Here is a 23427-nt window from a genome sequence, read left to right on the forward strand (position 1 = left end):
GAAGACGTCCCAGAACTCTGTGAAAAAAAAGATAAGTTGTTACATTCAAGGAAATGTGACCAAGTTCTTATTCTGTTCCACAGAGCCACAGGAACGGACTTCTGCACTGAACTCCCGTCCGTATGTCTGCAAGGGCCGACAGCACATAAAGTTAGCGCAGATAAAATGTATTTCCTAGAAAACGTAAATTTCCCCTAAACGAAATGTATCTTGAAAATGAATTCTTGTGTTTGCTTTAAGATTCCACATACTTTCGGGTATTTACTGCACCACAAATTTGATATTTCATCTATTTTTAACATTATCAGTATTAATCGCATCATCTATGACGCTTTAGGTTTGTGCCTTTATATGCTATCCATTTTTCAATATATATATATGTCCATTGATTGCGTCTTAAAGAGGTTCAAGACTGACTGAAAGAAAGTTTGGATATGCTAAAATATTCTGTTTGATGAATTTGCAACTAAGGCGTACAATTAACTACCCCACCCCCAACTTTATTTTCGATGTCCGAGTTGGAAATACTCGGAAAATAAATTTGGTTTACATATTTGGTGGTAACTTTAAGCAAACAGAATCCCCAAATTTCGTACCAATGAACCACATTCCCGATTGTGAAATAAAAAGTTCACGTTTCAAAACGTAAAGGAAATAACGTACTTTAGTGAAGTACATTTTCTGAAACTCAATTCTCACTTTACCGTGCAGCCATTTCCGAAGTTGCAAATGAGAACACTTGTTTCGAATGTGTTTTGCGTACACTTACTTTATTCCCGTAATAACAGTAATGTGATTGTCTGTGGGTATAGTCGTGAGGGCTGGTGGTTTTGACTGCAGCTGAAACTCGTATACGATGTCTAGAAAGTACGAGTACAAGGTAGCATCTTGTACGTTAGAGTAGTGAGTATCAAGTGAGGAATTCACGTTTTAGTGGATGTGGATAAGTGAATTAGTGCAAACATAGCAAATACAGAACATAATGATCAGTTCCTTAGGCTATTTTAAATGTATTACTTAACGATGCTGTCAGTATCAAGAATAACATCGGATAACAGAATAATCAATGGATACGGAGCAGTTCATGGAAGGCGACATTATCCACCATAAATCCTATGTTATTCGAACTGGGATCGAATCGAAATCGGACGACTAACATCCTGAGCTACTGCACGACCCCCTTGGTTGTGCAGAAACTGTATTTTTTTATTGCTAGTGGCTGGGACTAAGTCCCTTGTACTGCGGCCACTTCTGGCCTATTGTACCAGCCCCAGATGATAGGTGAGGGTGATTGTGGAGCAATTGGCGGAATGAAGATTGGCAGGGGAAACCGAAGTACTCTGAGAAAACCTGCCCCAGCGCCACTTTGTCCACCACAAATCCCACTTGACCAGACCCGGGATCGAACCCGGGCCGCCGCGGTGGGAAGCCAGCGGCTAACCGCTTGAGCTATGGCGCGGTGCAAAAACTGTAAGTTATAAGGGAACTTCTCATATCCTCTGAAATGCTGAGCGTGAAGACCATTATACTGTCATTTAGGCTATAATCAATAAATATTGTTTGCTGGTTTCTATCTTACATTGATTAACGACAATTCGTCAACTATATTAGAAGGCATTCATGGGAGAATAATTAGGAATTATACTCGTAAAGACGGAAGTGCCATTACGTAAAATGAAGCTTCTTTCGCCTGATTTGAGACGATGTTCCAAAATTTACTCAGAGTGGCTGAGAAAGACGAAGAACATTTGGCGAAGATTGCAAGCTTCCGGATGGTGAGTCGAAATACGGGTCTCCCGACCAGGGTATGAGATTTCTAATCACGAGCATAATTAGTTATACAATTAACTGATAAAGTGTCTAATTGACAGCAGAGATTTCAGTTATAATTACACGTATAATCTTTGATGTTATAGAAGCGGCGAAATATTAATTTGTACCGAGTTCCACATTAGCTGTCTCTTGTAGGAGACACTACAACTAGCAAACTGGTAAAGACGAGACAAGTTTCACTACCTACTCTTTTCGAAGAGTTCTCACACAAACGTAAGCACTGGCTTCTGCAGGAAAGAAGAAGGAACCTCAAAGTAAAGAAAAACGAAGAGAAGTCCGAAAGACAGTAATAAGGTGTATCAGCAGCGTTAGTTTTCAATATGGTGGATAATTTATGGGACATTTTAAATGATTCAATTAAACTTTTGCTGTGCTTGAAGTCTTTGCATATCCATACCGTCCATACTGCAAGTACCCTTTTGATTCAACGCATTTTCAATATCAGAGGACATGTAATCCATTCACTGAAAGCAGAGCTGATACACGCCTGAGCAGACATGATGTAAGCTATGGGATTTCGGTTCGATGCTCTATGTACGTAACAATGCAGAGCTTATACGAGCGAGCGATGATAACGTCGTCGGTTCAGTGGTCGATACGAACAACGGGCTGACGTTTTACTTTAGATACGTGGCAGTGCAACAGAAGGACCGCGCGCGCCGTTCACTTAAATTCAGGAACGCACTGAGGGTTAATTCTTTTAAGCTTTCATAGGCGATTGTTGTTTGTTGTTTATGGTGTGTTTAACAATGCTGTTAAGAGCGTGAAACTGTACTAGTAGAATGAAAACTGAATAACGAATTGGAAACAATAAAATAGAAAGAAATCGTAGTATAATTTGAGGTTCTGTCTCTGAATTTTCTTGGAGGGATGAGAAAATCAAGAAAATCTCAGTCAGGATTATTGACTTCCGGGCCGACATTTGAACCCGGACCTTCTGATTACGAAGCAGGATTGCTATCCGATCATGAGGTTCGGTGTATGAGTCTGTGTTGAAGTAAGCGGCGTGGCGAAAAATTACAATTTATGAGATATGAAGATGGAGACAAGAAGATCTGCCGAAAGAGTGGTAAGAAAAATAGCAGACTACGTTGTCTCATTCCATAGAAGAGAATAATGTTCAAGTAGAATGTATTTTTTTTTCGAGTATATCACAAAAAGTTGCGATTCCACGACACAGTGTCGTTATTATTTTGAAATTAATTTTTCCAAGGTCCGCTTCCGAATCATCCCCCATGCTTACCAGCATTACGTTGCCTGGTACTTTTAAATATTCGAAGATTTCGTGTGGATTTTTTTTTCTTGGCCCAGTAAGTGAAAGTAAAAAGTAAAGGTATCCACTTAACAGGCCGTGGAGGCCGTAGGTTGTGAGATGTTGAGGCTATTTTCTAGACAGTCGGCTCATAGATGGCTGTAAGGTTGTCAGCCTTACACGCCAGCCGTCCTTTACCACCAGGATTATTCATGATACTCATTTCTATTAGTGGCTGAGTCGACCCCAGAGCCACAGTGCGGCTGGAAGGATTAGGTCAATTGAAAAAATCCACCTCATCACGTCTCGATCCCGCGACCTTCCGGCTTGTAGCATAGTCTCTCAGTCAACTACGCTACCGCGTGCCCCCTTCTTGACCCAGTAACCCTAATAATTAAATGAGCACATAGCAACGTACTTACTATCGTTTCAGAACCTAATATTCAACTAACAAATTAACTTCACCATTTGTACCGTACAGTGTGTTTTTTAAGTAGCCCTTAGCTTTACAGCTTCGATCCTGAAGATAGAGACTGCATCTTCCTCCAAAACGCTGGCATTGGCCTACAGAACTACGTAAATGACGTCACAACTTAAAAGTCAGAATCTGGCTGTTCAGCTGCACAGGGAATTCCCCTATTACTGAACGTAAATAGGTGGCGATCTCGCCAATCTAGCGAACAATTCTACCATATATTGAGATGCCTGATTCCATATATACAGCAAAAACCTCTTTCAACATGTATTTTAATATCATCTTCTGGGGTATATTTGCATCTTCAGAATGATCGCTTTCTAACTAAAATTTTGAATGTTCGTCCTGACCATACAAAATGAAAAAATAGAAATTAAGGAAATCTTCATAATTCAACGGTCTGCATTCACCTGAATTCGTATTTTTATATGATATTAAAACGGTGAATTTTAAGAATGATGTCTGATACACACAGTTAAATTTACATGGGGAGGGGGGCACTGAATTCCTAAAATACGAATGAAATGTGACAGCAATATCACCTGCTGAGCGTGTGCCTTCCCATGGGCGTATGAAAATATTTCATGTCTGAAAGGAAAGACGAGTACAGTCTGTTTGGGCATTTGTCCCCACATTTTCGGTTCGATCATAGGCTTTAGGATGTACTACGATAGAGATTGCTGAAGGAATGCTGATCATAAAGTTTCTGATTAATAAATGAATCAATAAAATAATTATCAAGAGGAAAATTATTGTCGCATGTTTTAGTGACGTGTAGATGGGATTTTGATTGATGAGTCGATATATTGGATACTCACAAGTCGTAAGTACATTTGATTATAGCACTCGAAAAATTACTGTAACTATATCACATAAAGTAAGTCTTCAATGTCTGTTAACACTTCAACTATTCAGTTTCCTTCTGAATTCTCTTCGACTGAATGACTGAATTATGAGTCTCCACGGGTCCTTATATATAATCTAGTTCGTACCAATGGAAATTCCTTTATCACAAATCCGTTGGCACGACTACACATGTAATACCGTGGTAATCAACCTGCTGTGTTTACCTAGCGTTGCTCAACAACCGACTGTTCCAGCTGGTCGTCCCGGAAACGTGTTTCAACGAGCCGTTGCCTAACAATGGATTTACATGTAAACATTATGTAGGATTTGAGGTTTTCAAAAATGAGGTTGTGAAGAGTTATATATTCTGGGACATAACGCCGTATAGTCCGCTGAAAGTCAACCGTTGATATTCAACGGACTCCACGGCGTTATGTCCCAGTATATAGAACTCTTAAGAGAAAAATTATTTTCTAAAGGACGAAGGGAAGTTTAAGGAACGAAGAGAAATCTGCCGCCTAGAGAGAATGTTCATTCCCTCTCTTATGACTTACAATTTTGAGATTTTAACATACCACTTACATCCTTCTACGGCGCATAAGGTCCTTAATCCCTGGAACACTATGAAAGCGAATTCGATTCCGCTCGAATACGCATCTATGTCCGCTGCTTTTTGTTTGGTCTTGTGTCTTTCTATGTAGACAGAGTGAATTATCCGTCCACGTAAAATCCACAAATCCTTTACTCCTGAGCAGCCTCGTCCTGCGATTGTTTAGAAATTGCTACTCTTATAATAACACTACTACTTTCTCAGAAAGACACATGTCACTTTTGTGTGAAAACATCGGGATAATTCGAAAAGTCATACAGCAGCGGAACATGAGCCTTTACACCAGTTGAACCAGTGGCAATAGCGTAAAAGATCACAATAGACCTATTGCGTAAGCGTTTAAGCAGGATTTAGCAGTTTCCCGGTACAAATGTTTCTTTTTACTAATTATTTTTCCTTTTAGCACTTTCCGTCGCAGTGGTAGCTATGTACATCGTGCGCCTTGACGCTAAATAATGCGGTAGTTCATCACAGTTCCTTTTTGTGGCTTTCGTTTTGTTCTAAGAGGAAGCAGTCACTGTGTCCATAAACACTGTTTGCTAATAAGGTTCAAAATTCGTGACGATGGTACATTTATACAAAGCGGCCTCCGTAGTCTAGAGGTAACGTTCCCACCTCATGACTAGTAGTATGCGGGTTCAAATACCCGGCGGAGGTCGTGGAATTTGAAGGGCGGAAAAATTCAGGGAACAAGTCCTCCGGGAGGGACTTTAAGCTGTGTGTCCCGTGTCGTAACTTTACGGCATGTAAAAGAACCTCATATCCCCAAAGGGGATCACTGAGCCAAATTCGAAGACGTTTCCCGCCCAACAATAGTCTCTAAGGCCTCTGATAGATGGGGGAAGCATTATAAACACCGCTAAGCAAGTGGCCGAACTCGCTTGCTCGGCGGGACTGATGGTACGCACCATTATCGGTAGGGTATAGAGACTGGTAGAATATCATAGAGGGAAGCACAATAGATCAAACTGGTCGCGGTGCATGGGGAAACCCACCCTCTCTAAACAACTAACTAACTACATTTATACAATTATTGAGTTCTTGACATTATCCATCGTAGTTAATGGGCCAGAATGGCTGCGGACTGGACGGCTGGGGTGCGATTCCGGTAGGTCCAAGGGATTATTCCCTTCTCCACTTAGTCCAGACCGGCTCTGGGTCCCACACAGTCTCATATCCAATGGGTATCGGGGATTTTTCCCCCGGGGTTAAAGCGACAGGGGCGTGAAGCTGACCACTTATCTCCATCTGTGCTGACGTCAATAATGGTGGAATTATACCTCTACTGTTCCATACGTCTTCATGGCGTGATAATTAATTAAGCACACGGACAACCTTATCTTTTTCCAGCCTACTTCCCTCATTTAAAAAAAATGAGGCCTTATAAGACCACCATGCTGTGTGTATGCGAATAGATCTGTTAGACACGTGTTTTTCCATGCTGTCAGTGTCGTATTAATGGAAACTAGGCGGTTACCTATTCCCAGAATTTTTTTTTAATTTAGTTATGGGCTAGCTCTATGAATCCAGTGTCCGAACGTTATTTTAAACAAAAAGGAGAAGATGGATAATGTCAATTAAATTAATTAAACATTAAAAATATATGTAATCGGCATTCTGTGGGTTTTTTGAGCGAGACCTTTGGACTGACTTATCGAGGAAGTCAACTCAAGCGGTAAAGCCTCTGAGTCGTCTTGGAAGGTGAACTGTTCGAATCTAGATTGAGGTTTTGCGTCTTACAGACACGACAGATAGCTCAGAAATTAAATTTTAATAGTGTCGGCCTCTTTCACCTTAAGATTGACAGTTCAATAAACCGTTAATATAAATTCATGTAACAGTTCTGGTGTGTCAAATGCCATTGCTTCCGCTTAAGATCTTGCTTGCGGGGTAGATGTATACTGAAGAAACGAAGATGGAACAGCAAACGTACACTCAGTGAGTGCTGACTGAGGCGGGGTACTTACCGGTATATTGTTCAGGAAGAAGCTGAGGCTGGCTGCTGGTTTGGAAGGTGGTGAAGAGCAGTTGGCACGCAGAGTATCGCCCGGTTCGTAGCGGTCATGTTCCGTGTAGATCACTGGCGGTGTTTCCGGTAGAGCTGAAACAGAGAAACCATGACGTACCACACGAACCGCACAACAGGCACTCTACTCGCTAATGCACAGATAACTAATGAGAAGTATCATACTAAAATACTGGCAGCAGCTCCGCGAACATGATGCTGGCAACAGACTCTGTGGAAGTTACGATACAGCAGAAAGTGACCACCCCCCCCCAGCTCCCTTTACGAACACTCTTCTTTTATTAGTTCCTAACGGTGCCTCCAGTTATTTAAGCCCACTGGTGTAAGGAAAAAAGAAAAAAAGGAAAACAGCCTTGCTTCGCTGAACATTATGGTCGTGGGTTCGAATCCCACTCGAGGTATAAATGTCTGTGTGCCTTTATTCTGTGTATAGGTAGAGGCCTTGCCACGGCCTAATCCCCTGTCCAAGGAGTTCTACCGACTGTGTATAGGATTAAGAAACTGTAAAGCGGCCAAGGCCCAACAGAGGGCTGTAGAGCCATAGACAGACAGGTGGATGGATGGATCTACAGAAACTTCCTAAGCTCCTAGTAAACTGCAATGCAAGCAGTCTGAAATGTGCGTGGGTTATAACAGGCTTCCACTCTATCTGCGAAGAATGAACGCCCCGACCTTGATTCCACACAACATAAACTAAATTTTTAGTATTCCGAGCTAATTCTGCTGTTTTTCCTTGATCTTTGTTTCTTTCAAGAGTATAAAGAAACCTGTCGACTGCGATCTACCAGGAAAGAAACTGCTGTTGACACGGAATATGTATAAACTGTCGTTTTCAAGTAGTTTACAGAAGTTTCCTTCTGCGTGCAAACCAACTCATGCAATCCGATTACCGCTGTCACTCCGACAGCCAAAACAAACAGAGTTCATTTCGTTTCAAGACTAGCAGAGGTAAGAGTAACATGTGGCTTCTCTAGACCGGGATACAATGAAACCTGCCTGCATGGCGACAAGCTCCGTTCCAGAACACAAGATAACAGATAATTTAAAATGACATAATAAACTGTGACTGACGGTTTATGTAAGATGCATGGTAAAGAACAGGAATTCATGCAAAATGTCAATCACAAAACAACAGGAAGAGACCTAGGCGTAGATACGAGGACAGATTTGAAATATATCGGAAAGAAATGTGTTTCGAGGGTGTGAACTACAAGCATGATATTAGTTTATATATGGAAATTATTTAACGCAAACAGTGAATGGTGAAACAATAATGTAATGGGAAGAATGTAAGATTTGAGGCTTTCACGGCGGTGACTATGAAGAAAGCAGTCTTCTGGGATTTGGCACCGTGTATATGTGGTGTTAACCGACGTTTCGGAGGAACGTATCGCCCCCATCTTCAGGGTAGAAGAAAAAGTATAAGAATTCTGCAAGCGACAACACCGTGAGAAACGGTAAAGCAGACNATCCGACTTTCGGCAAAATGTATGCAATATACAGCGACGTATTTGCTCAAGGCAAGATCTGTGAAACCAGAGAAACAACAGAGCCAAGGTAATGCCCGCACGCAACAATAGAGGAACTGTCATGATACAGCAGTTCCTATGGAGCGACTGGGTAAGCATGTTTCTGCGGAGACGAGTTCACGCAACAGTAGAAGAGCTGTGTTTTCTGTGCGACCCGTGCCAACGGGTTATAAAAAGAGAGGCTTAAATTTGGCGGCGGTCAAGCATACGACTAGACTGCCGTTTGTAGCCGAAGCTATTAGAAATACGGTATAATCTGCTGTACTGAGCCTGGACTCACAGAGGCCCTGCATATATTTTATATATATATTTATTAACATGTTTAAAATATAAAATGTAAACATCCTTTACATTATGACAAATGACTTACTGCTAAAGACAATTACTCTGACAAAAGAGAGACCCGTCCTCTCGTCAGAGAAGACTTTCCACAGAAACAGGACCGTAACTGAAAAACTAATAAATATCTGGTCATGAGCCCTAGATGGGGCTCGACACTAAGACTCACTGACTGACTGACCGACCGTCAGTCGCAATGTGACTTTGACTTCTTCACGTCAGTTCAGTTCGAGCAGAGAGTTGAACTCTGAGAAGATAAGGGAGAAGAGATGGCAGTTGCAGCAGAGAATTGGATTGAGACTTCCGGAGTTGGCAGTTGGCAGATGACGGAGGAGTCGAGCGAGTTCGGTGGAAAAAATGAAAGTCCGACAGCAAATAGAAGATTTTACATGTGCTGTGGTACCTGTGTTAAAATCCATTGCCACGAAACGGATAGTGAAGCCTGTAGTAGACTGAGGACACTAGTGTTTACAGCGGCGGACAGCATACTTCTAAAATCAGCATAACGCTGTAATTACATGCAGTTTCGAGTGTTGTGTATAAGTGGTAAATAAATTCAATTCATCCAATCCATATCTTGTCTAACAGTCACAGCCCTAACACGTGACAATACTGTGATGAGATCCTGAAGAAGAAATAAAAAATGTTGTAGAAAAAAGCGCGAAATATGTAGTGGGTAACAGCTGTGAAGAGTGCGTTATGTAGTGTCTATTTCTGATTTGTGATTTATATATAAACGAACATGGCCTGAACTATGAAATGTCTGTACTAAATGGGAAAGTAGTCTAGAACGAAAAGATACACAGGTCCCGTTGGAGTCCGATGTAAGCCATGTACAGACGTGATCAATATCGCCCTTTTTGTCCCTCTGCCTGTACGTGTAGGAGAGGTGAACTCGTACAGAAATGTGTCACGATCTTGATGGATCGGATTCGAGTACAGACAGATATACGGGTATAAAAAAGACATTATGGGACTTGTAATAGAAGGAGACATTATTTTATCTCATTCTGGAATGGAGATGCGGCAGTAGTTGCCAGAAAGTATGCCGACACTCTGGAGCTTCACGAGATATGACTTCTTTATTCCATTTTGTTGAATAAAATCAAGCACGTATCCAGCGAGTGTTAACAGTGTGTTTAGATTTGACATGAAAATTAAATTTTAGCAACTCTCTTATCGGATCACGGAATTGCTTCGACATCAGTTTGGAAATGCATAATTACCTTGGAATTAGCGAGGATAAAAATTTGACTTGGGATTAATTACCAAAGGTCTGAAAATGATGGAAACAATTTTAAAGAGCCATAAATATTCGGCTAAATTTGAAAAAGAATGATAGTTCAGTTTCGGAGAAAGTTAAATTTATTGGCAGCGACTATTTTTCAGCAGTTGTTTGCGAATGTTTTTTCCTGCCTTCCTGCTGCAGATAGGGACAGAGATACAGCATGCAATTTGTCCAGTGTTAGTTGTGATGATGTGACAAATTAAATGAAAGTAACCGTAACGGACGCACGGGCTTTATGTCTCCCCCCCCCCCTGTAGAAATCGCTCACAAACCAGTATTAAAGATGACTTAACGATACTTTGATACCGAAATGCGACATTTTACTGAAAGGAACTGTCAGCTTGATCACACGTCGGCACGTAGGAATATCTGTTTAAGTATTCTGAACAGTCACTCATATATTATAGACTTGGTTTCCAAGAAGGTGAACCTTATTTTCGGGCTCTGGATTTTCCTTGTGAGGGACTTGAAATGGAATGAATGCAGAGATGGGATTTATGCTACAGACAGAAAGTTATAGCCCAAAGGATATGGAAAGAATTGGAGAATTTCAGAGAAGTCTGTAGAGAAAGGCTAGAAATACTATAGGGGTTGGAGAATATGGTGAAAAATGTGAGTAGAAGGAAATTGCGAAAGAATAACCGGAAATCGGTGAGATGAAAGGAAGTGCCTGCGAGCTCAAACAGCATACGTCATATTCAGTGAACTGATAAACGACCTTAAGCAGTAGGGTCATTCACTTGAATTTTCATATCATATGAGAGTTGTCAGGTATGTTGTGAAACAGTGTAACTGGAACTCTCTTAGTCCATTCAGGGCCAAATAATTTTGGGTAAACTAAAGAATATTTTAGTGCTAACAGATGACGTACAATACATCTAGTTAAATTTTAAATAAGCATCAGTTCCCATTTATTATACCCATGCCTTGTAGACTTGTCGCGGAATAGAAGTAATTCCTCGTATTGCCTGATGCAGGTCAAAAGAACAGCTGTCCTTCCGAACTTATTACAGTGCTACATGCGTCCGCCGGGACGCGTCTGTCTGCTGTTATGAACAGATACTATAGACACAAATTGACAGACTTTAATTGGCTATGTATATGCAGTATCTTGGCACTTTCTAAATGCCTGCCATCAACGGTACTAAGATGGCGGCTCTGAAAATGTGTGAAATGGAATCGTCACGTCATTCAGGGCAGTCCTGAAATTATACGAGATAATGAATCTCTGTAACATATTAAGATTTAAGTTAGATAAGTTTTTAAAGTAACTAAACTTAGGCTGCGCCATAGCTGCGGCGGCCCGGGGTCGATCCCGGGTCTGGTCAAGTGGGATTTGTGGTGGGAAAAGTGGCGCTTGGGAAGGTTTTCTCCGAATATTTCGGTTGCCCCTGCCAATCTTCATTCCACCAATTGCTCCACAATCACCCTCACCTATCATCTGGGGCTGGTACAATAGGCCAGAAGTGGTCGCAGTACAAGGGACTTAGTCCCACCCCACTAGCAATAAAAGAAAACTGAACTTAATTAGAAAGCACATTCCTGAAATGGTTTATTTTATGATAAGTGGCGATTTATAGACTGAGAAACGAGACTCACAGCTTTAAAAATTATATTTACAGATTATATTTAATTGAACCTTAGAACCCCGAAATGTACTACCAAAACAGAATAGCTTTAAACGACTTTAAAATATACTTTTAACTACGTCTGCACTCTATCCCCCTGAGCTGTCCGGAAGCCATTCTTTTCAACTGACCTGCCGTTTACCTGAGCGTACCTGGCTGAAATAGTTTTCTTGAAATTTCACACTGTCATGACGTCATTAAAGTTATCTCCCCTGAATCAATTACGTCCTACATTGGTTGATTCTGGTGACGATTTTATTCGAAGATCGAAATGCTTTGAACTATTCACATGCTGCGTTCTTAAAGAAAACATGAAGGTACGTTTTGTCGCAATATTTGAATGAAAACCCACTTCTTCTCTTGTGGTGGTAAAGAGACCTCCATAATAAAATGCTGAAAAGGGACATACAAGTTTCCATTTCAACCGCTTATAACAAGAATATTTAAACAAGAAAAGATTAATTATGTTTCTAGAGGTATCTACATACAGTGCTCATTTTGAAAATACGTGGAGCTAAACCTCCACCCCACCATACATCTTCATTTGGTGATGCTTAATTAAGGACAAGAACAACCTTTTACAGGTGATGTGTTCTTAGCGTCCAAAGCCGTGTCCCTGAAGTAACAAAATGGAAGTCGTACTGAGTAACAAAACGTGAATGGTCATGCAGATATGCGTGAAAATAAAGCAGAGTTGCCGTACATATCACATTGCTGTCCTTCGTCTCTCGTTAATGCTGCATCATATTCATGAAAGCTTTCCGCCATACTGAACAATATGTCGCCTGCTATAGGGTGCCTCCTTATATGCTTACCTGTAATCGGTCAGTTCGTGAGCAACGTTCAAATTACCCGAATGGCGACTAACACAACGAGTGAACTGGTGCCTAACCTTACTTACTTACTTACTCATGGAGCTGAGCCCTTCTGGAGGAGCCGCCAATTCTTCAGCAACTCAAGAATTTCCCAGCATTTTATGGAACCCGAAGGTTCATTACCGTGTTCACAAAAGCCCTCCACTGGTCCCTATCCTGAACCAAATTTATCCAGTCCATACCATCCCATCCTATTTCTCTAAGATCCATTTTAATACTGTCCACCCACCTGCGCCTTGGTCTTCCCAGTGGTCTTTTTCTTTCTGGCTTTCCCACCAATATCCTATAAGCATTCCTCGTCTCCCCCATTCGTTCTACATGACCTGCCCACCTCATCCTCCTTATAAATCGCTGCTTATCGGCTTAGCGTAATTTTCATTCCTGTCTTGTTGCTGCTTGGAATTTTAAATAACTAAAAACCACGTTTTCAGACAAAGCAGAACGTACAAATAGTGAATTAATTTTTGACGTAAGAGGAACATTAAATTTTTAAGGCACGCGCAGCAACTTTCATTAAATTCTGAAGGTATTTTAGTTTCACAGGATATCTAAAAGCTTTGACTATTGAACACACGTGATCCTCAAAATACTGGAACCACTATTATGTAGTTTGTGAACATTCTGCAAGTAACATTCCCCCTCCCTTCAAAGAAAACATCGAATTAAATCTACTTACGTCAGACAACACAGAAGGTTGAAATACTGCATAACGAGGAGCTTCATAACTTGTATTCTTCTACAAGTATAATTAGAATGACCAAGTCGAGGAGGATGAGATGGGCAGGGAATGTAGCACGAATGGGCGAGAAGAGAAATGCATATAGGATATTCGTGGGAAAGCCAGAAGGAAAGAGACCACTAGGAAGACCAAGACGTAGAATGGTGAAAAATATTAAAATGGATCGTAGAGAGATAGGATGAGATGGTATGGATTGGATTGATCTGGCTCAGGATATGGACCAGTTGAGGGCTGTTGTGAAGGTGGTAATGAACTTTCGGGTTCCATAAAATACTGGGAAGCTCTTGAGTAGCTGCACAATTGGCAGTTTCTCAAGAAGGGCTGAGCCACATAAGTGAGTGAGTGATGTTAAAAATATGTTGCTGTAACTTTTCTCGACTCACCATAACTACTAGCCTAATTAACTAGGACGGATATGCAACAAGAAACTGTATCCCACCATCCCATTTTACATAAAGAACTGTAACTGTCCAGTTTATGGGAAGGTCAATTGATGTTTGTGTATGGTTAGGGTTTTGTGAAATTCCTCACTTTCGCCTCACAATTTGGAATTTTCCCCCCTTGAGACATGCAGCAATTGGCTTGGGTCAAGCTTGAAGCCAGCTGCCCATTCGTAAACCAGTTAATTTAATGCGTAACAAGGCCGAGTTCTTTAGAAATTCTAAACTTGACAGGGGGAGTCATAAATTTAGCAGCGTCGTTTCTTGCTAACCCAAAATCTCAGTTTGACAGCCACGCAGCAGGTGGCAAAGTTCACCCCTAAACTGTACACTAGTGGAGATTCGCTTTCCTAATTGTAGGAGAATGATAAGCAACCTCCCAGTCTGCCCGGTCCAGCCAATCATCGTCTGAAGTGGGAGGTCCTTTGCCCGAATTTTGAGTAACCAGGGCAAGTATTTACCATTCAGAGGGTGCTTGGCAAGGAGACTTTGAAAGTTACGTTCACCGGGGGTACACGTGTTCGGATCCCCGTAAACACGCCCTGTGGTAACTATTAAGTGTGCGTCCCCAGAACAGTAAGTAAGCCTACCTCCACGAATCTGTGAAGTGTACCCATACGGGCCGTTTCATTTAATTAGTGCTGATTTAATAAAGACTCCATACAGTTAATTGGTGTTGTGGTGATTTCCCTACGCCTAAAGCCCCACTAATCACCCAAGTCGTGGCCAATCAACACGCCCTGAAAGGAATCGAATTGCTCTACAGGAGCTAGCAGAACCGAAGAAAAACGGTTGCAGGGTATAGCTCATATTAAACACAGGTATCATCAGGGATTGTTACTGGTAATTCTTACCTTACAATAACTAATTTTTTAATGTGGTAGATCGTAATTCAAACTCAGTATACTGTTACGCGGACACAAATGTTATACGTATCACAGCATGCAATTTATCTGAATATCGATAGGTTCGGGTTCCATTTGGAAGCATATGCGCTAATCACGTGATCTCTGCGTGCGGTACTCATGCCTCAGGCCCTTAGAATTGAAATTATAAAACAAATTTTCACTGTTTTGATGGAGAAGCCAGCTAAGTAATTAAAGAAGGGAGACTCGATACTGTTCCAATTAGATATTTAGCCTACACTATTTCTCTTAAGTTTTAGAATTTTTAATTTCCTATAGAAGAGAATATACAGCATGAACAAGGAACTTGTCCATGCTTCTGAAATAAAAGCATTACTAAAATTGGACTGCCGTCCATTGTATCGTATGTCATAATCTGCTTCATTTGACATGGTAATTTTCTGTTTGAAGTGGAAAATAAAAGAACCTTCACCGCCCAAATTCTACTTTCAGTTTACCGACGAAATTTCATTAATCTATATAGTTATTCAACATATTAAATAGATTATACCCGCTTTTCCGTGTAATTTCATATCGAAGAGTTTTATCGGTTCCATTTTTGGTTAAAATTGTTATTGTTATGACAAATATTTTGTATGAACAGAAACAATCGTTCCTGCGTCCTACTATAACTCAAATGTAATTCGCTGAGCATTTACTGGAATAAAAAAAAAATTTAGAAAACTTCAGACAGAAGAATAAAAACATGCATTTTATGCTCAAACAATTCTCTCACAATAGTTTTATACGTACAATTTTTAACTTGTTTGAAATTTCTCTGCATAAGATTAATACAATAGAAAACGCTGTATTTATAAACAAGAAACCCATTTACATCCCCTTTATTGAGTTTCCGCTTCCGCAGTCAGGCAGTCTCGATCTCGGAGGGTTTTCTAGAATCTAATATAGAACAGAATTGTCAGAAATTGTGACCTGTACGGTACTCCATTTCTATATCCTCCGAACAATGACAGTGAGATACATTCAAATATCACAAGTTTCACGCTGACCTTTAATACAGAAATATTTTCATATCTCACTGGTCCGAGTACAGATCTCTCAAAAATTAAATTTTAGTGACAAAATTACCTAACTTTTAACAGCAGAATTTACACAAATTTGTTATACGGTAAATGTTATTTCTCTAAATGTCCGTAATAACTAATTAGAATTTAGGACATCAACTAGCAGAGTATGTTACCGACATAAAGTTCTTAAAATATTTAAGGTTCGGCCACACAGAACGCTACGCTATGTTCGCTACCTACGCTACGTACGCTGTGTACACTCAGCGACGCAGCTAACAGGGAACATAGCGTACGGAAGTCTGTGTGGCCAGTGACATTGGCAATAAAGGGAGATATTTTTCTGTTCGTATAGCGAACATAGCGTACGTAGCGTGCGTCGCGTACGTAGAGCTCTGTGTGGCCGAACCTTTAGGGAAACTGTATCAACTGCCGGGGGGAGTTCTTTTTGTCTGGAGAGTGGCGTAAACAAAGTTGGAGCAGCCAGGAATAAAATTCGGGCACACTACTGGCTGCAGGCTGTGGAAGTTCCAGTAGTTGCAATCAATACAGCTACATCAGCAATATGGGCCGCTAGAAAATCTGTAAAGCAGCCCAGAAACATACTCTGTGATGCAGTATGAGTGCTTTGTCACGAGGACGGTTGTCTTTATGGCTTATTTTACGTAAGAGCTCTCTCAGTATTTAAATTGCACAGCATGGAATGGTAGGGTGGTTGATGAATTGGAAAAGGTTTTAAAGCAAGAAGACTTAGCCTAAGTGGAGTAGTATTCCGTAATGTTCCTGGAGACACTGGGGAAAACCACAAGAAACTTCGGTTTCCCGACTGAAATTAAAACAAATCACTTCCCGGTTATGAACGTACAACGCCATCGTTATCAGCCCACTGAGTTAGGACCGTTATGGTTGCGGTGTTCAGAAAACTGTTTCATCCGTCGGCTCGTTGTGAACCAGGCTTTTGTCTCGCATGTTGTGTTAACATCATTCCTTAGAAATGACGAACTGAATACGGTACATAGATCTACAAATTTGTGAAGATAGTACATTAGTACAAATATTATTTTTGTGGACATTATCCATCGTCCTATCTTCATCTAAAAACACAGTCCTATTTATTTTTTAAAACACAACGTTTCGGAGACTAGATTCTGTCTCCATCATCAGGTAAAGCCTACTCAGTTGGGCCCAATCGATAGAGGTATTCCCTATCAGACAGAAACCAGTCTCCAAAACGTTGTGTTTTGAAAAATAAATAAGACGGTGTTTGTAGATAAAGACAGGAAGATGGATAATATTCAAAAATATAATATTTGCACTAAATATGGTACGACAATTTCCTTAATCCGCTGAAGCTGAATGCAACGATTAACATAATCTGCTACCGAAAGTTCATAACTAAAGGCATGTACAATAAAAAGAAATACTTTGTCACTAACCTGTACTTCGTTAACTCAGTGTTATAGGTGGCACATTTGGTATATTAACGATGGGACATTATCCATCGGTCTTTCGCTAAAATAATGCAGTACTTTCATATTCCTTATTAGTTCAGATTCTCTTTCAAATTTCCCGATGGGCCTCTGTCACTCCGCTCGTACTCCTATTTATCCTGAATTGGTGGGGGGGAGGTAATTTCAATCGCCCCGGGCATTCCGACAGCTACTGCCATCTCTCCGCGAAGAGAGATGTGTAGAATTCCAAATGACGTTGGTCAAATTCGGAGACCTGAAATAGCGCATTGTCTTCACTCACTCAACTCCCCATGACAAACGCACACACACAGCACACAGTGGTTCCCAAGAGGATTCGGGGCATATGGCTATTAGTAAACACGTAATATCCCGCATTTGGTCAAGTGGGATTTGTGGTGGACAAAGTGGCGCTGGGACAGGTTTTCTTCGAATACTTCGGTTTCCCCTGCCAATCTTCATTCCACCAATTGCTCCACAATCACCCTCACAGTGGCCGCAGTACAAGGGACTTAGTCCCACCCCACTAGCAATAAAAAATCACGTAATACTGCTCTTATGTGTGAAAATTATGACGATTTATTTTTTCAGCTTAATTTTTCCCCATTCCCGTACATCGAGGTTCCTAGTTTCATCTTCTGCTTCGAAATAACTTTTCTCTAAGCAATTTAATTCAGTTTGCTCCATCTAGCATTTACATTGTTTATATTCCTTGACAGCAACCATTAATAACTGAGACTTTAGTATACTGTACTTTAGAGAACTTAAGGGAATCTTTAAATAGTCCCCTCAGGGGTTTTAAGTTAGAACAATCCGATGGTAATGTAATGCATTATGCACATGGCACATGGGTTGTTTAGTGATGCTTAAGAGAATAAAACACAATATACTCGTACACGGAAAGAGGGGGGAAAAGTAATAAAAGAGGCACTTGAAATGGATATGTTGGCGGCATATCGCATACGGTTTGATATGCTAGTGTGTATCTCCCGCACGCTTTTGTCCTCCAGCATTTTATGAATTAACTCCCAACTCTGAATAGAAAGTTATAATTATTTTAAAACTGGTGGAATTAATTCTGGCCTGCAAACAATTCTTTTTCACTTCTACGAAAAGTAAACACAGATAGACCGATGTACATATATAATGTCACGTGATGGTAACTAGACATTGGACTTGGGTTGGTAATTGAATTTATTGCACTCTTACAAAATTTAAATGCAAGTAATTATAGCGCTTTCACTAATTAACGCACTTGACTACTCATCGCGACACCCTAACTCTTCTCAATTGATCTTCACTAGCCGTTGCTCGGTTAGGATTCCCAACAATATAGATTCCTCAGCTGCCGTGATCCGTTTCTCACGGCAAACTCGTTACTCCAACTGTCGCTTCTCCACTAACTACTACATTTGGCCGATCGGTTAAATTTCTGGTGACTCGCCAGCAGAGTAATTCTTGGTTTCGACTCCCGTCAGGACCCATGACCGTAAACAGACACATAAAAGTTAAAATTGTTCCTGTGTTTAACTAATTAAACACTACTTCATTAAGGGGTATGGGGTAGAGAATGTATAGATCAACACCTGCCTTGACCTCGGCACTGGCTGGAGATAAGTGGTCAGCTTCACGCGCCAGTCTCTTTACCCCCGGGGAAATACCATCCTGTACCCATTGGATAGGAGGTTGGGTGAACCACAGAGCCGATCTGGACGACGTGGAAAAATTCTTGAACCTACCTTCATTCGAAAAGTGACCCCCGGTCGTCCAGCACGTAGCCAGCAGCTATACCGACTACGCTAGAAACTAGAATACCGCACGATGGACAAAGTCCAAAACCCAGTAATTCTGAGTATTATACACCATCGTCAGAACCTTTAGAATCTATCAAAATACCCTATGTCTATTTGATGAGTTGCCGGTCACGGTATCCGAGCGGTCTAAGGCATGTACTGTCTTCGCTCGCTCGGAAGCCGGGATCGTGGGTTCGAATCCCACACAAGGCATGGATGTTTTGTGTGCGTATGCGTTTATCCTGTGTTTATGTTGCTCTGTGTTTAGGTAGAGGCCTTGCGACGAGCTGATCACCCGTCCAAGGAGTCCTACCGTCTGTAAAATATGATCAATGAAACTTAGGAATAAGACTTATGCTTCAAATTGGGAACGAAGAGGAAGAAGAACTTGATGAGCTATTGAAGACAAAATTTCAAAATAAGCGGCGGATAAATAACCCCGTTGTTTTCTAATATATCTATAATGAATTGCGAGTGTATCAGACATATCTGATTAGTTCCACTTTTGTATTCAATACGTTACCACTTAATGGGATTAAAGATATTGAGAATTTCTCTGATACACCCCAGATGCAGATAACTTAATTTTCTTAGACCTTCACGACGAAAACCACAAAAGACAGAGATAGAGAGACGTACACACGGTTCATGTATTGACGTTCGCAAACAATTTCACTCACAAATGGGCATGAAGCTTACAGGAGGAATATCGATGAACTGCTATATGAATTACCTGGAGATATTTTTTGGAAAATAATAAGTTTTTTATACAATAAATCATCCTTAGAGATGCATTACATATTATGTACTAACAAGTACTGTAATGATTCCAAAGATAATGCAACCTGGTACACCTTACTAGAAAAATTCTTGCAGAATCTTTCTGTTAGTTGAAGATGAGCCGTGTTTCAATTCTTCTTCAGCAATTCTATTTTGTCACTAATGACTTTGAGGCCTTTAGTTTAGTGTAATTTCACAAACTGCATGGATATTTGGTGGGGTTAGAATCCGTATTTGAACAACAGACCCACGACAATATTACATGAACTCATATACAGTACGTGCATATATCTTGCGAAACGTTTCTGCACACAATGTGCGCACGTACCTGTAAGCAATGTGCATCTCTCCTTGTATTAAATGTCAGAAGATTTAAGCAACCGCTGTTACAATAGACAGCAACTTTATGACAAAACTCTTTGAGAGGGGCTTGTGGCAGCTCTATAGAGATGAATAATATAGAGTGTGGGAGAGAGGTAGACAACTTGCCACATAACCTATCATGGCTTCCGCATGTTGATTGCAAAATTAATAATGGGATGATTTATGTGGATACCGACCTCAAAGTTCAACAGTCTAGTTGTTTCTGTTTAAAAAGTAATTTAGATCAACATGTGAAACCAGATTTATCTTGCCAAGATTTATGATGTACTATGGTCTCCTCAACTGAACGTTTGGTATTATTTGTGATAATTTCCTTCGAAGTTTTGGTGGTGCGGTTTCGTTGTAATTTGTTCCCTTCCATATTCTGAACAACCCTGTAACTATTCTACGTGTATAAAGCATAGATTTATATTGAAGTTGCTCTTCCAGTTTGAGTTAAGGAGGATGAAATTGGCAGGGAATGTAGCACACGCGGACAGAAGGTTTTTAGCGGGAAAGCCAGAAGGAAAGAGACCACTACGAAAAGGACAATATTAAAATCTATCTTAAAGAGATAGGATGAACTAGATTGATCTGTCTCAGGATAGGGACCAGTGGAGGGCTCTTATAAACACGGTAATGAAACTTCGGGTTGCATAAAATTTTGGAAAATTCTGGACTAGCTGAGCGACTGGCAGCTTCTCAGAAAGAAATCGGCTCCATTAAGTTTGTATTTTTTTATTGCTAGTAGGGTGGGAGTAAGTCCCTTTTACTGCGGCCACTTCTGGCCTATTGTACCAGCCCCAGATGATAGGTGAGGGTGATTGTGGAGCAATTGCTGGAATGAAGATTGGCAGGGGAAATCGTAGTACTCGGAGAAAACCTGCCCCAGCGCCACTTTGTTCACCACAAATCCCACTTGGCCAGACCCCGGATCGAACCCGGGCTGCTACGGTGGAAAGCCAGCGACTAACCGCTTAAAATATGGCGCGGCCCCATTAGGTTTGTAAGTTAATTAGTTAGTTAGTTATTTAGTCAGTTCCTCCAGTTTAATTACTAAAATTATTCTCATAATTTTGCACCAATAACGGAGACCATGTTCACATTCGGCTTCGGACATAAACACACTTGGGAGTCTTCCCTTAATACATAATCAGTTTTATTATTTACTAGTCAAAACACGAGAAATGATAACAAGTTCTGAGTTATGTCTCTTAACCTGACATACAAGTAAATAAGCATGACCAGAAATTGTGTTACGATTTGTATACAATGAAGTACGCAAGTAACAAAACAAGGTAAAGAAGAAACAGACATGAAGACAACTAAAAAGTAGAAAGAAAACAGTAAAATATCGACTCATATGTTGATGGAAAGATGGGTATATGGATGAACTGTTAGATCTGTAGGTATATTTGCAGGTAAATAGGTAGATTGTCAGCTAGGAAGGCGGGAAGGTTGTTATTTTGCCGAAAGTTATTATCTGCTTGAAGAAATAAAGAAATAAAGATGGAAAATGCAAAGGACAAGACAATCCGTCAATCGCTGTGCCTGTCAGATGCACTGCAGAAAACAGTTCATACGTGAAATAGTATGTAGGTCCTGCAATACGGCATAAGATTTTTTTTCAGTTTATTTAAGTTAAATAACAAGGATTTCTTCAGTCGTCCTGTGTTAATAATTATAATTCACTATTCGGTTCCTTGGATTACCTTTCAAATAATTATATCTAAAAGAAAATTAACAATTCATCTACATCTGAAATTCTGAAAATAATGACTGTTGAGCTCTGAAGATCTCATTATGTTAAACAGCTGTCCCATCGAGAATCATACATCGAAGACAGGACGAAACATAACATTTCATTATGTAACGCATTACTTGTGATACTCTCAATTGCAAACACGTCCATTCCACACTGGAAATTCAGCTTAAGTAACTCTTTTACACTGAAAATCATAAACTGTGTTTATTTTCAATACTGTGAAATTCCTGTGAATTTATCGGTAAAATCAAATGGAATTCGTTTATCTGAATGGTGCTAGAACGCTAAATTCTGACCAAATAAATACTGCTGATGCGTCACACCACGTCACCGCTTCAGCCGCAGTCAAGTAAAAGTAAAGTAAAGAAAAGTAGACGAAATTATAAGCAAAGTACTCGTATGCAAACTAAAGTAAAGCTTTATCTGTGCTTATTTAATAACCACTCCATGAAGGCGTATGAAAAAATGGCTGTATAGTTCCATGCATTCCTAAACATAGCAACAAATGGAGGCGAATTGTCAGTTTTATTTTGCGGTCTCTTTAAAACCTGTATCAATTTTTTATGGTTGACCTCAGACGGATCTGGAAGCGAGGTCAAGGTCAAAACACTTTTGTACTACCTGGGAATCTAACTCTGGTTTTCCTACTCGTGGCCTTGTCACTGTACTGATTGAGTTAATCCAACTCCATGGCGCCCTGAAGCTTAACACAGATATTTTCGACAGATTTCATTGGTGAATTTTGCAGCTTTCCCGTCCGCATCCTGAAACGCCTGCGTGAGTTTCTTGTTATTGCTCCATAGCTGGGGTCATAGAGTGACCGCCCCCGTGTTTGTGTGTTTGTGTGTTTGTGTGTTTGTACTGTGTGATCCAGACGCATTTCTTTATCCCCAGAGATGCCGCGGCTTCATATAGTTGGACAGAGGACGGGAGGAAGCTGTGGCTGTTACAGACAGTGGGTTCTGCAGAATTAAACGAGACACCAGATTTGTGTATGAACGATTTCATTTTATTCCAGTAAGGTAGGGATTAAGAGAGGTAAACGACTGCTTCGAGTGAGAGACAGGATAAGCAAAGAGTAGATTGCATTACAACACAGATAAGAGTTGGGAAAGACACAGAAATAGAGATTGTGCATGTATGGTGTTAATCCCCTGTAGCACATGTGCGTAGAAACATCCGACATTAGAGGCTCACGATGGAGCTACATGGATGTAAGATTAATGGCCCTGCACTTCGATCACATTTCTTGCAACTGATCCTTGCTCAGAAACTAAGGCCACATGAACATTATTCTGCCGTCCGTAAGAGGACGTGGAAATGACGTGGGCAGCGCAACACAACGGAGATCAATGCCCGTGGCTAGACGGACGTGAAAATCTCAAAAGTGTTTCTAACAGTTTTCCGCTGTCGAAAGCGTGAAACTAAACTTCAGTTGTTTTTTTTT

At 40.6% G+C, this 23427-nt stretch overlaps 1 protein-coding gene across 1 annotated transcript in view; it reads right to left on the bottom strand.

The window, feature by feature from the left end:
* LOC111865074 overlaps window positions 1-23427 on the bottom strand; it is a 287468-nt gene that overhangs the window by 122836 nt on the left and 141205 nt on the right. The window contains exon 3 of the mRNA XM_023852804.2: window positions 6984-7117. Within this exon, the coding sequence (XP_023708572.2) occupies window positions 6984-7117 (134 nt within the window). The remainder of the gene's footprint in view (window positions 1-6983; window positions 7118-23427) is intronic.

The sequence above is a fragment of the Cryptotermes secundus genome, unplaced genomic scaffold (assembly GCF_002891405.2).
Source record: "Cryptotermes secundus unplaced genomic scaffold, Csec_1.0 scaffold1494, whole genome shotgun sequence".
NCBI lineage: Eukaryota > Metazoa > Arthropoda > Insecta > Blattodea > Kalotermitidae > Cryptotermes > Cryptotermes secundus.